General features: G+C 38.7%; 1 protein-coding gene across 1 annotated transcript; it reads left to right on the top strand.

The window, feature by feature from the left end:
- The first annotated feature begins 1,947 nt into the window (after positions 1–1,947).
- orc4 (origin recognition complex, subunit 4) lies at positions 1,948–14,351 on the top strand. Its single transcript, XM_037696357.1, has 14 exons — positions 1,948–2,022; positions 3,638–3,706; positions 3,789–3,865; positions 5,523–5,613; positions 5,711–5,786; positions 7,261–7,346; positions 7,422–7,470; positions 7,564–7,715; positions 11,931–12,104; positions 12,173–12,259; positions 12,324–12,432; positions 12,509–12,604; positions 12,785–12,852; positions 14,169–14,351. The coding sequence occupies exons 2-14, from the start codon at positions 3,650–3,652 to the stop codon at positions 14,349–14,351; spliced, it is 1,305 nt and encodes a 434-aa protein (XP_037552285.1). The 5' UTR covers positions 1,948–2,022; positions 3,638–3,649.

Below are 14,351 nucleotides of genomic sequence, written 5' to 3'. Positions count from 1 at the left end.
ATTAACTTCTTTCTGCTAATTTCAGCTTCTTATGCTCCTTTCAGCTTTTTCAGCTAGTGTCAGCTTTTTCTGCTAATTCAGCTACTATTTAGCAGTTTTTATGCAAATAGCATTTTTCAGCTAATTCCACATTTTTTAGCTCATATTTTTTTGCTAATTTTAGCTTTATTAGCTGATTTTCTATTTTTTTGTGCTTATTTCTGCTTATTGTAACCAAATTCAGCAAAATTCTTTCTGCTTTCTTCTGCTAATTTATGCTTGTTCTTTCATTTCAGCTACATTTCAGATTTTTTTTAGTTAATTTCAGCTGTTTTTCAGCAAGTTCTTCTGCCATAGACATTCACAATGCATTTTTGCAGAAAATGCAGTTTCTCTAGTTATTCTTGATGCATTAAGTAAATTGAACAAGACTAGACATGATTATCAGTTTAAACTCCAAACTCTCACGTTGCACTGGATGAAAAGGCTCAAACACGATCAATTAAACACATAACAGCTTAAAGAACGAGGATTTCAGGTGCGAGGAAACGCAGCTCTGAAGGTCAAACCTGAGGAGACGACAAATGAGCTGCTGGGAGAAAAGACGCTTCAGTATTTTTAAGGACGAAGGCAGAGCTGCATGTGAGCGGGGATCGTATTTTACATTGAATGAATGTGAGATCAGACCATTTGTGGCATTTCCTGTTTTATTAATCAGTCAGCTCAAAGACACAGTGGATAGTTTTATCTTCACTGTGAATGATTTAATATAAAAAGGTGTTTTATTCAACTGTTGATATTTTATTAAATGTCTGAGCTGTGGTGGATTCATGCTGGGATGACTAAAGTAGAAAATAAAACCTGAAACATCACTTCTAAATGATTTTTATATTCTTTATTCTTCAGGTCAAACCGCAAGTTCAAAACTAATAATTCAACGACTAATTGTGTTAAGTTGTTTTTATTTTTCTTTAATTTTTTTTGCACTTAGTTTCTGTAGACTTTGTGTTATTTTAGCCATTCGTATATCAAATGTTTCTGTAGATATGTTGTTTATTCATTTTATATAGTTTTGTTTCATAACATAAAAATATAGTTATTCTGTTGTTAGAAAAAAATGATTTTTTTTGGAGAACAGATTTTTCTATAAGATTTTGGTATTATTTAACACACACACACACACACACACACACACACACACACACCTGTAAAACTAAACTGAAAAACAGTTATATTTCTTTTTTTTTAGCAGTTACAATGTCTTAAAAAAGGCGAAAAGTGTCTTAAGAAATAAAATATTCCATAAAGTTTAAATTCAAACATATAATTTTTGTTGATAAAACATTCTTGTGTACATCTGTGTAAATATGATACATAAACAAAACATAAAACTTAACCCAACATTTTTCAGTCAGGTCATCTGGACAGTTTCTTTTTTTGTGCTGAAACGTTTCGCCTTCGATCCAGAAGGCTTCATCAGTCAAGGAAACGCACAACACAAAACTGATTCTTCCCCCATCAGCTTACTCCAAAGTGGAACAAACCAGTTATGTTGGTGCTAAGATGGTCTCTTTGTCATGCCCCCTCCTCCATTGCCGGCACTCTTCCTTGTTGACAGTCGTGTCAAACTGGTTGAAAACAACAAAGTCCATGCTCAATAATCCAGGTATACTATCCAACAGACTGAAAAATGTTGGATTGTATACCTGGATTATTGAGCATGGACTTTGTTATAAAACTTAACATTAATTTATCAAATCTGCTGGAGTTACTTTTATAGCCTGTAGGGGGCGACATTTACAAATCTACATTATTCAACCAACAGAGTAAACACTACGTTTCTATTATATTATTAGTAGTAGTAGTAGTATTGTTCTTATTGTTATTATTATTGTTGTTAAATATTTTAAGTTAAATCTTGTTGACGAGGCTCCACATCTTTCAGCCAATCAGAGGGGAGATTCAGCCAAAGCCGGAAGTCGTCATCGCTAGCGGAGACATATTCCCGCGAAGATTGATCACGCCTTAGCGTGAGCCCCTCTGGTAAGTTAAGTTTTTATATCTGTACATGGAGTTTGCTGATAGTTTTGTGAACAAACAACATAAATGATCTCAATCGACTCTGAATCACAACTCGCCTCGCTGATTTACAGCGGATCTGAGCTGCGGGCACGCGCACAGAGAAAGGTCGCCAAACTCCGTGTTTTAAATAAAACAAATAAGTGAACCCATCCTGGCTGGCTGTCTTTAGGCACTTCTCAGTTCAACTTGTGTTAATTCTCAACATCATGATCTGCTTTATAATTCGGCATAGAAATTACCCAATAAAAGCTTTAATTTCTTTAATGCAAACACAAAAATATAGTAATTATTGCACAAGGTGTTTTCTAATGAATGTCTAGTTAACCTTTTATAATTCCATAATATAGAGCCAAACGTCGTAGATAGAAATAATGGAATTGTGATATTTTAAATGACTTGTTGGATTAATATTGTTTTATTAAACACATCTGACCATATGGTCTCAATCTGAGAACATGCTGCCATGAGTGACTCATAACTACAGATCAGAGATTAATTAAAACTTTTATTATGTCAAAGATTATTAAACAAAAAGGTCTGAAAATGGAAGTTTAGGCTTTTTTCATCCACCTGCAAATTTTAGTCCGTCCATCCATCCATCATCCACCCATCTATCATGCATCCATCCATCTATCATTCATCCATCTATCTGTCATCCATCTATCATCATCCATCTGTCATCCATCCACCCATGTAGTTATCATCCATCCATCCACCTGTCCATCCATCATCATCCATCCATTCATCCATCTATCTATCATCCATCTATGCATCATTCATACATCTGTCATCCATCCATCTATTTATCATCCATCTGTCCATCATCTATTCATCCATCCATCCATAATCCATCCATCTATTGGTATTATAATCCATCCGTCTGTCCATCCATTCACCCATCCATCCATCATCCACCCATCCATCCAATATCTATCCATCCATCCATAATGCATCCATCCATCATCCATCCATCCATCCGTAATGTATCCTTTTCTTCCATTTTTTTTCCTATTGATATGCTTTCATTTATGATTGTCTAGTGTTGTCATGACTCTTTGTTAAAATCAGGTCTCTCTTGTAAATGAGTCCTCGAGGCTCAATGAGGCTAACCTGTATAAATAAAGGTGGAATGAATATGATTGAAAAATTAAAGGTACTCACTGGTAAAAAATCAAAAATCAAAAAGTGAGAAACAAAATCTGCACACAGTGTTTGTTTAACTACGAAAACGTTCGAAGTGACTGCAAATAGGTAAAAAATGTCGACATGCACCGAAAAGCCATTTGGGATGGAGAAGTTCAACAGTTTTTAATGTAATGATGCGTAGTCAGATTTGTTGCGTGAAATGTGTAGATAAGTGTTTTGTTTACATTGAATGCGTACCCACATTTCAGAATTGTACATAGGAAAACTACTGTTGAAAACTCTTCCAAACTTCACCGTTTGATAAAGTTCAGGATAACCTTTTCTTTAAAGTATATTTCTAACAATGCTGCTGCAAAATTGTTGGAATGTTGTTTAAGTGTGTTGAGTGTACAAAAGTTCTGCCGTAACATATTTTTAACATGTTTTACAGTCCTGTCATATAATGAGTAAGAGAAAAGTCAAAAATGTGCATCTGCCCATAGGAGAGTGCATCGCTCAGGTTTGTTTACATCCATTTATGCTAAATCTTTTCTGTTTATGGTGTAAATAGTTAGATGTATTGTTGCCTTTTTTGTTTCCAGGTTCAGCAGATTTTAAGGGAGCGTTTCTGTCAACGGCAGCTCCCTGAGCGACCCGAGGGAGTGGAAGCACAACACAAGTTGGTGCATTTTGTGTCTCTCTGAGAAGAAATGCACATTTACTATAAAAATACCTGAAAGTAGAAAAATGACATTTCCTGCAAAAAGGCAGTGTGAGTGCTGAAGAACTTGCTGGAAAAACAGCTGAAATTAGCTAAAAACATGCTGAAATTTAGCTGAAATAAAGAAAAAGCCTAAATTAGCAGAAGAAAGCAGAAAGAACACACATTTGCTGAATTGTGCTTAAATAAGCAGAAATGAGCACAAAAATTAGGACATTAGCTTAAAAAAGCTGAAAATTGCTGAAAAGGCAGAAATTAACATAGAAGGAACCAGAAGGAAGTGGAAAGAACTGAAATGAGCTAAAAAAAATGTGGAATTAGCTGAAAAGGCTTAATTTAGCATAAAAAAAAGCTAAATAGTAGCTGAAATTACAGAAAAAGCTTAAACTAGCAGAAATTATATAAAAGGAGCATAACAAGCTGAAATTAGCAGTAAGAAGTTAATTAGGCTGACAGAAGCAGAAATTACCACGGAAAACTTGAATTTATCTGAGAACAGCTGAAATCAGCTAAAAAGTGCTTAAATTGTAGCTGAAGAGGTAGAAAAAGCTTAAATTAGCAGAATAAGGCAGAAAGAACACATGTTTACCCAGTTTGGCTGAAAGAAGCAGAAAAGAACATAAAGGTGGAAATTATCTGAAAAAAGTGAATTGAGCAACAAAAAATAAAGAGCTGAAAAGTAGCTAAAAGTCACAAAGAAGCTGAAATTACAAGAAGAAAGTGGAGAGCACATTTTTGCAGAAGTAGGCTGAAAAAAGTTGAAATGAATGCAAAAACTGGAATTAGCTGAACAAGCTTAAACTAGCATAATACAGTTATATAGTAGCTGAAATAGTAGAAAAGCTGAAACTTGCAAAAATAAGCTAAAAGGAGCATAAAACGCTGAAATTAGCAAAGTAGTTAGAAGAAGCACAAAAATGTTGTAGTCGTAGGAAAGAACCTGAAAGGAGCACAAAACAGCTGAAAGTAGCTGAAAAAATGTTTAAATTTGCACATGGAAGCTGAAAGAAGCTGAAGCAGAGCAAAATGTGAAAGGAGCAGTAAAACGTTGTAAACACGTCTAAAGTTTTGAAGGAGGTAAAATGAGCTCAATTCATTTTCTATGAAGGAAAAAGTGGCAGAAAAGGTTAAATATTTCAAACAGCTAAAGTTGCACCAATACCAAAAGTCATAGCACCCTTCTCCTGAATGAGCTGAATGTTTTGATTTATTATTTGTTGAAATAGCACAAAAATTGTAGAAAGAGAAAGATGCTGAAAAATGCATTGAAGAAAAATGGATCACACTAGTGTGAATGCTTCATAAACATCTATTCATAAACACTATTACTGATCTTATAGTAAAAATGAACATTTATGGAATTATAGCTTTGTTTTCAGTAAAAATTCCTAAAAATATCAAAGAGTTACTTTTAAATAGCAGCCAAAACTCCCTCAATGACCTCAGACCCAGTTCAGTTGAGCCAGGCTGACAGGAATGTCCCAGATTGCAGCTGGTTTGGACTCAACTCCAGAAGCTCTCTGGAGCAGGAAGTGAAATCCACCTTGCAGACTTCTTATTCGACGAGACGTTTTTCCTGCAGGGAGTGTTCTGAACAGAGACCTTGTACCTGCAGGCACCTCGAGGAGCTGCTGAAACGGACCGCCATCCACGGGGAGAGCAACTCCGTGCTAATCGTGGGCCCCAGAGGAGCGGGGAAAACCACGGTGAGCCTCCAGTTAAAAACGTGATGCACTGAGGCTTTGAATCCCAAGAGCTTTGTCACATCTGCCGGTGTGTGTGTGTGTGTGTGTTTGTTTGCAGCTGCTGAGGTGTGTGCTGAGGGAGCTGTCGAAGGAACAGGAAGTGCAGAAAAACCTCCTGCTGGTTCATCTCAACGGTAATCTACAAACGCTCCGGAATTTGTTTGCGTTTTTAACTTCAGTCTGGACGTCTTACATCTTTTCACCTGTTTAAATATAAATAATGAATCTTCTTCATACATCAAATTTAGTCATGGAGTTCCGCAGGGTTCAATGCTTAGTCCAGTACTCTTTACCTTGTATATGCTTCCATTAGGTAATGTTATTAAACAGCATGGGATACATTTTCATTGTTATGCTGATGATATACAATTATATTTGTCCATGAAACCCAATGAATCCAATCAGGTACTTAGACTATAAGCATGTCTTAAAGACATAAAAACCTGGATGACACTACATTTTACACTTTTGAACACAGACAAGACTTTAGTTTTTGAACCTGAGCATCTTAGGAATACATTTTTCAGTCTTTTGCCCTCCTTGGATGGCATTAATCTGGCCCCTAGCTCTAATGTCTTGGTGTTATTTTTGATCAGGACATGTCTTTTATCCCCCACATTAAAAACGTTACTAGAGCCGCCTTCTTCCACCTGCGTAATATCACTAACATTAGAAACATCTTATCTAAAAATGATGCAGAAAAAACTGGTTCATGCATTTGTCACATCTAGACTGGACTATTGCAATGGTTTATTATCTGGGTGTCCAAAATCTTCTTTAAAACGTCTTCAGTTGATCCAAAATGCTGCTGCCAGAGTCTTAACTGGAGTTGATGGGAGAGCTCATATCTCTCCAGTTTTAGCTTCTCTCCATTGGCTCCCTGTCAAGTCCAGAATAGAATTCAAAAATTTACTTATAACATACAAAGCCCTCAACAACCTAGCTCCATCTTATATTGTAAATCTTATTGTTCCATACTTTCCTAACAGAGCACTTTGCTCTCAGACTGCAGGTTTACTTGCGGTTCCTAGAGTTTCCAAAAGCCGAACGGGAGGCAGATCTTTCAGTTATCAGGCTCCTCTCTTGAGGAACCAACTTCCAGTTTCTGTCCGTGAGGCTGACACATTGTCCAGTTTTAAGACTGGGCCTCTCGTTTCTGATAAATCCTATAGTTAGTGTTGGCTTATTATGCTGCTATAGGCTTAGACAACTAGAGGATAAATTGACCTCATTTCTTTAAATGAATTGTTACAGTTGAATAGTTTTCATTTAATATAATTTCTAAACATGTTATTCTTGACCTGCCATTGTGTATCTGTTCCTCCTTCCTGTTCCTCTCAAACCCAGCCGGTCGAAGCAGATGGACGCTTGTCCTGAGTCTGGTTCTGCTACAGGTTTCTTCCTCATGAGGGAGTTTTTCCTTTCCACTGTCTCCTTCATGCTTGCTCAAGATGAGAGTTCTGTGATGAAGTTAAATTCAAAGCGGTCTGCTCCTCAGATAAATAACGTTAAATTATTATTTTTATATATAAATGTTTGATGCCCTGAGAGGACTTCAGTTGTGACTTGATGCTGTATAAATAAACTGAACTGAATTGTTTACCGCAGGCCTGCTGCAGACAGACGACAGAATCGCCCTGAAGGAAATAACCAGACAGCTCCACTTGGAAAACGTCGTTGGCGACAAAGTGTTTGTAGGTCCTCGCGACGAGATTACGCAACGGGTTTGAAAACTGTTGCGAAAACATCTCGTCTTTGTTTCGTTTCAGGGAAGCTTTGCGGAAAATTTAGCTTTCCTTCTGGATGCGTTAAAAAAAGGTATTTTTTTAATTTTGGGACTTTTGACCTTAAAATCCAGCACTTTAAGAAAAGGCGGGATTTATTAAATGCTCCCTTTCTTGTCCCGCCCAGGCGATCGCAGCAGCAGCCGCCCGGTGCTGTTCGTCCTGGATGAGTTCGACCTCTTCGCCCACCATAAGAACCAGACGCTGCTCTACAATCTGTTGGACGTCTCCCAGTCTGCCCAGGCGCCCGTCGCTGTGGTCGGCATCACTTGCAGACTGGTAAGCCTAAAAAGGGCACATCGCCCGCCTCCTTTCCTACTGAAGTTTTAGATCATCTTATGGTGACACATTTTAGCTCAACCATGAATTATGTACAATGTCTGCAGAGTATATGTTGTGGGCGACTCTCAGCTACTACCACACCAAGTTTTAGCGCAATATCTGTGAAATTTACCGAGCTGCTGCCAACTGATTAGCTAATGTTGTTTAGCTGTGGCAGCCATCTTGAAATGAACTGAGTCCAACACTTAATCAGCTGAAGGTGTGCACACAGTGCTTATTGTGTGCACGCTTGTGAAGCATTCACTCTACTGTGATCTATTTTTCAGCTTCTTTCAGCTTCCTTGTACAAATTTAAACTTTTTTCAGCTAATTTCAGCAATTTTTTTTCAGCAATTTTTTTTTGCTCCTTTCAGTTTTTCTGCTAACTACAACATTTTTGTGCTTCTTGTAACTTCTTGCTAATTTCAGCTTTATATGCTCCTTTCAGCTGATTTATGCAAGTTTCAGCTTTCTCTACTCTTTCAGCGACTATTTAGCTCTTTTTAGGCTAATTTAGGCTTTTTCAGCTATTTCCACATTTTTGGCACCCATTTCAACATTGTTCAGCCTAATTCAGCAACAATGTGCTCACTTCACTGCCTTCTTGTAGATTCAGCTTCTTTCTGCCTTTTTAGTTACTTTTCAGCATTTATTTTATTTCAGCTTTTTTTCCCCAGATAATTTTGATTTTTATGCTCATTTCTGCTTTTTTCGGCCTCACTGGGCTTTGTTATGCTAATTTATGTTTGTTCTACCTTTTTAGCACATTTTTAAACAAATTTCAGCTATTTTCAGATAAATTCAAGTTTTTCGTGGTAATTTCTGCTACTTTCAGCTTAATCATCTTCTTTCTACTAATTTCAGCATGTTTTGCCCCTTTCAGTTGATTTCTTCTATTTTTGATTTTTCAGCTATTATTTAGCTGTTTTATGCTAATTTTAGCCTATTCAGCTATTTCCACAAATTTTAGCACTCATTTCAAGTGTTTTCAACCTAATTCAGCAATAACTGTGCTTTCTCCACTTCCTACTGTAATGTAAGCTTCTTTCTGCCTATTTAGCTACAAACTGGATTCCAAAAAAGTTGGGACACTAAACAAATTGTGAATAAAAACTGAATGCAATGATGTGGAGGTGCCAACATCTAATATTTTATTCAGAATAGAACACAAATCACAGATCAAAAGTTTAAACTGAGAGAATGTATCTTTTTAAGGGAAAAATCTGTTGTTTCCAAATTTCATGGCGTCAACAAATCCCAAAAAAGTTGGGACAAGTCCATTTTTACCACTGTGTGGCATCCCCCCTTCTTCTTACAACACTCAACAGACGTCTGGGGACAGAGGAGACCAGTTTCTCAAGTTTAGAAATAGGAATGCTCTCCCATTCATGTCTAATACAGGCCTCTAACTGTTCAATCGTCTTGGGCCTTCTTTGTCGCACCTTCCTCTTTATGATGTGCCAAATGTTCTCTATAGGTGAAAGATCTGGACTGCAGGCTGGCCATTTCAGTACCCGGATCCTTCTCCTACGTAGCCATGATGTTGTGATTGCTGCAGAATGTGGTCTGGCATTATCGTGTTGAAAAATGCAGGGTCTTCCTTGAAAGAGATGACGTCTAGATGGGAGCATATGTTGTTCTAGAACCTGAACATAGTTCTCTGCATTAATGGTGCCTTTCCAGACATGCAAGCTGCCCATGCCACAAGCGCTCATGCAACCCCATACCATCAGTGATGCAGGCTTCTGAACGGAGCGTTGATAACAACTTTGGCTACCCTTGTCCTCTCTGGTCCGGATGACATGGCGTCCCAGTGTTCCATAAAGAACTTCAAATCGTGACTCATCTGACCACAGAACAGTCTTCCATTTTGTCACACTCCATTTTAAATGACCCCTGGCCCAGTGCAAACGTCTGAGCTTGTGGAGCTTGCTTAGAAACGGCTTCCTCTTTGCACTGTAGAGTTTCAGCTGGCAACGGCGGATGGCACGGTGGATTGTGTTCACTGACAATGCTTTCTGGAAGTATTCCTGAGCCCATTCTGTTATTTCCTTGACAGTGGCATTCCTGTTTGAGGTGCAGTGACGTTTAAGGGCCCGGAGATCACGAGCATCCAGTAGAGTTTTACGGCCTTGACCCTTACGCACAGCGATTGTTCCAGATTCTCTGAATCTTTTGATGATGTTATGCACGGTTGATGATGATAACTTAAAAGTCTTTGCTATTTTACACTGGGTAACACCATTCTGGTATTGCTGCACTATCTTTCTGCGCAACAATGGTGGAATTGGTGATCCTCTTACCTTCTTGGCTTCTGAGAGACACTGACACTCTGAGAAGCTCTTTTTATACCCAATCATGTTGTCAATTGACCTAATTAGTGTTAGTTGGTCTTCTAGCTGTTCGTTTTATGCTCAATTTCCTTTTTCCAGCCACTTATTGCTACTTGTCCCAACTTTTTTGTGATTTGTTGACACTGAAATTTTGAATCAACATATTTTTCCTATAAAATGTTACATTTACTCAGATTAAACTTTTGATCTGTCATCTATGTTATATTACGAATAAAATATTGACATTTGCCATCTCCACATCATTGCATTCAGTTTTTATTCACAATTTGTTTAGTGTCCCAAGTTTTTTGGAATCCGGTTTGTACTTTTCAGCTTCTTTTTTTTGGTGGCAATTTCAGCTTTTTTCAGATACTTTCCACTTTTTTGTGCTCATTTCTGCTTCTTTCAGTTCATCTGTTCTTTTTACTAATTTAGGCTTTTTCTACCTTTTCAGCTACCTTATTAGCATTTTAGCTAATTTCAGATAAATTCAAGTTTTTCAATGGCAATTTCTGCTACTTTCAGCCTAATTAACTTCTTTCTGGTAATTCCAGCTTATTTCTGCTTGCTTCAACTTTTTCTGGTATTTCAGCTACTATTTAGCTGTTTTATACTAAATTTGGCTTTTTCAGATCATTCCAGATTTTTGGAGCATATTTTAGCTCATTCCATTTCCTTCTAGTAGTTTAAGCTTCTTTTTGCCTTTTCAGCTACTTTCAGCTATTTTTTGGTCATTTCACCTTTTTTTTAGCTATTTTCCTAATTTCTGTGCTCATTTCTGATTATTTAAACCTAATTCAGCAAATATGTGTTCTTTCTGCTTTCTTCTGCTAGGCTTCTGCATTCATTTCAGCTATATTTCATCATGTTTTTGCTAATTTCAGCAAGTTCTTCTGGAACAAGCATTCACACTTGATTTAGCAGGAAATGCAATTTCTGTACTTTCCTGGGTGTTTATTCAAAACCATCCTGCAGTTCATGAGATTTTTTGCTAACACACAAATAGGCAAAAGGATGATCAGTCTTTTGTTGGTGGGCAGTATCAATTTTAGCTCCATCGTTGTTCAGAGACTGAAAACATGTGGGCTGCAACTTGTTCTGTCGCTATAAACAATAAATCAATTAATCACACGATAAATGAAAATTATCAACCTCATTTTCATTTATCAGCTTTATCGTTTCGTCTCTTTGTACTGAAGACACTGGATGACAAAAAGTTCAACTCTGGTGCTCTTCACTGACCCCTCCTTTTCTCCTTTCTCTTTAAAATCCGTTTTAATCGTCCAAAATCACGTTTTTGGATCGTTAAAAGCAGTTAAGCTGAGAAACTAAGCTACGAGCTAAGCTAACAGGCCGACCTCGGGGAAGAAACCTCCGTCTTGTTGAAGCGCCAAAATTCACGGTTGAAACCCGTGCCTTTGTGTAAAAAGTTTTTCCTCTGCAAAAAGAAGCTGAGAACTTGTTTACTGATTTTTTTATTTAAAGCTTTGTGTGAAAAATGCTAAGCTAAGAGCTCAAATCACACCTAGCGTCTGCCATTTTGAGAACCAAACCGTGTCACGTCAGGGGCCTCCCTCCCATTTTTCTTAAAGAGACACGCTGCTCGCTCCCTCACTATCCATCCTTCAGTTCAAACCGTCTTATACTGCCATCGGTGGTCGAAAAAAGGTACTACATGCAAAACAAATTAAACATTTCTTCTTGAATGTAACAATAATTACTGATTATTGTCAAATTTCAATCAATATTATCGTTTATCGCAATAATTTCTGAGACAATCGCCCAGCAAAATTAGTTATCGTGGCAGGCCTAGCTGAAACTCTCATTCGCTGCCATCCAGGACGTGCTGGAGCTGCTGGAGAAGCGAGTGAAGTCGCGGTTCTCCCACCGCCAGATCCACCTGCTGAGCAGCCTGACGTTCCCTCAGTACCTGGACCGGGTTCAAGCCCAGCTCAGCCTGCCAGACGACGTCCCCGACAGCAACTTTGCTCAGGAGTGGAACGCCAGCGTGAAGGTGAATCGAACGACGGCGTTTCTTCTACAAAAAAAAAAGGGGTTTTATGTTTTAGTTTTTATTTTCAGACTCTCTGCGAGGACAAAGCCGTAGAGGAAGTTCTGCAGAGGCACTTTAACTCCAGTAAAGACTTCCGCTCTTTGCACGCGCTGCTGGTAAGACTCTTCCAATCTGTACGTTCTTAAGACACAAACATGGTGCCAACCAAATGTTTCGTAGATGCCATGTCTGAGCCGCGTCTCAGTTGCCAAACCTACCATCAAACCAGCCGACCTGCTGGACGCCAGTCGTCTGTGTTTCGCCGACACAAAGGCCAGCATGCTCCACGGTAAAACTCAACAGGATGAAAGTGTTCGTCTGTAAGCAGCTCGGTGCCCATGTCGAATCTGTGCTCGTCTTTTTAGGTCTGTCCATCTTGGAGCTGTGCCTGATCATCGCCATGAAACACCTGAATGACGTCTACAAAGGAGAGCCGTTCAATCTGCAGATGGTTCACAACGGTAAGATTTAAAATACGCAAAAACGAGAACATGAGGCACAGATGAACTTGCTGTACAGTTACGACGTTTTATTTACTCATCAGACACGTCTATTAGACACGTCTACACATTTATTTTTTATTGTACAATTATTCTGGAACTTCTGGCACTTCCTGTATTTTTTCCACTCCTCGTGTTCAGAGTTTAAGAAGTTCCTGCAGAGGAAATCCAACTCCATGTACAACTTCGACCAGCCTGTTATCATGAAGGTGAGCAACAGAAACGGAAAAACAAAACATCACACCCAACAGTTCAGACGCCCATTGTACAAAAGTAGGATCAAGGATTTATCGCGTTATCCTGGATGAATTAACATTCGATTCTGTTGCCCAAAAAAGGAGGTGCATGTTTCCATGGAAAATAATCCTCCGAAACTATCCTGGTCCCAACCAGGCTAAAAGTGAAGCTTAATTAAATATTTATTAGTGACAGGAGTTTTTGTGTTAATGTTGGTAGTAGTTTAGTGCCTCTTTCCTGTGGGGTCCCACAGGGCTCGATTATTGGACCCCTTCTGTTTTCGTTGCATCTGCTCCCCTTGGGGTCTATCCTGAGGGAACGTGGTCTTTCGTTTCATTGCTATGCTGATGATAGTCAGATTTAACCGCCCTTAAAACCAAATAGTTTGTGCACAATTCGCCCCCTGTTAAAATGTCTTGACATTAAAGCATGGATGGTATAATTTTTTTTAAATTTTCAACTATCAGAAAACTGAAATCATTGTTTAGCCCTAGCTCTACTGCGGTCTCTGTTCCCGTTAACCTTGACCCTCTCGAGTCATATCTTAAGCAGTCTGTTACAAATCTTGGGATGGTTTTAGACTCAGACTTTGAGTTTAATAAACAGATGAACTCTGTTCTACAAAAAAAAAATTTAAATTCTCCTATTGACCTTTAAGTACATTAATGGCCTTGCACCCTCATATTTCTCTGACCTACTTCATCCTTATGTTCCTTTTCAGGTGCTGAGATCATCTGACCAGCTGCTTTTGGTTGTACCAAAAACCAGGCTGAAGCTCAGAGATCGGGCTTTTTCAGTCGTTGGCCCTAAACTCTGGAACAATCTGCCCCTCAATATTACACAGGCCACTTCACTCCACTGTTAAATCTCTCGTAAAACGTCTGTTTTCTCTGACCTTTAACAGAGTGATTTAATTTAGCATTTCAGTTTTTGTTTTACTTTTGAAGCTCTTATTTAACTACATCTTTCCCCATTTAGTGATCATGCTTCTTCATATAAATCCACTATTATCCGTTATTCTGCTGGAGACAAGTGGGATGCACGCATCCTGCTGTCCATGTTTAATCAGGAAATCTGTGATCCACTGAGTGGGTCTAATAAGAAAATTGTGAACCCACATTCTTTAGAAATGGACGCGTGGCTTGACATGTGTGCCACCAATGAAGCTTGCTTGCGAGCTCAAGGATTGCTCAAGTGCGGCTTCCTGCTGGTATCCTGGATTTATTAATCCTACTTTTGTGCAACGGGTCTCAGGTGATCATTCCCGTCTCATTTTTTTTGCCCGCAGGCCTTCGAGCACCTGCAGCAGCTGGAACTTATTCGACCGGTCGACGGCTCCTCAGCCAAAACTCAGAGGGAGTACCAACTGATGAGGCTCATGCTGGATCAGAGTCAGATCATGGAAGCGCTGCAGAAGTATCCACAATGCCCCACAGATGTAAAACAGTGGGCCATATCAGCGTTTGCCTAG

The sequence above is a fragment of the Nematolebias whitei genome, chromosome 23, assembly GCF_014905685.2.
Source record: "Nematolebias whitei isolate Nwh7 chromosome 23, NemWhi1, whole genome shotgun sequence".
NCBI lineage: Eukaryota > Metazoa > Chordata > Actinopteri > Cyprinodontiformes > Rivulidae > Nematolebias > Nematolebias whitei.
Note: the sequence above shows the minus strand (reverse complement) of the source record. Positions and strands in the feature narration are given on the sequence as shown.

Bases quoted from the DNA above. Each gene is read 5' to 3' on its own strand.
- orc4 (XM_037696357.1), top strand. From the start codon at position 3,650: ATGAGTAAGAGAAAAGTCAAAAATGTGCATCTGCCCATAGGAGAGTGC. The intron at 7,716-11,930 runs GTAAGCCTAAAA...GCTGCCATCCAG, and splicing joins TCGGCATCACTTGCAGACTG to GACGTGCTGGAGCTGCTGGA. The intron at 12,260-12,323 runs GTAAGACTCTTC...AATGTTTCGTAG, and splicing joins GCTCTTTGCACGCGCTGCTG to ATGCCATGTCTGAGCCGCGT.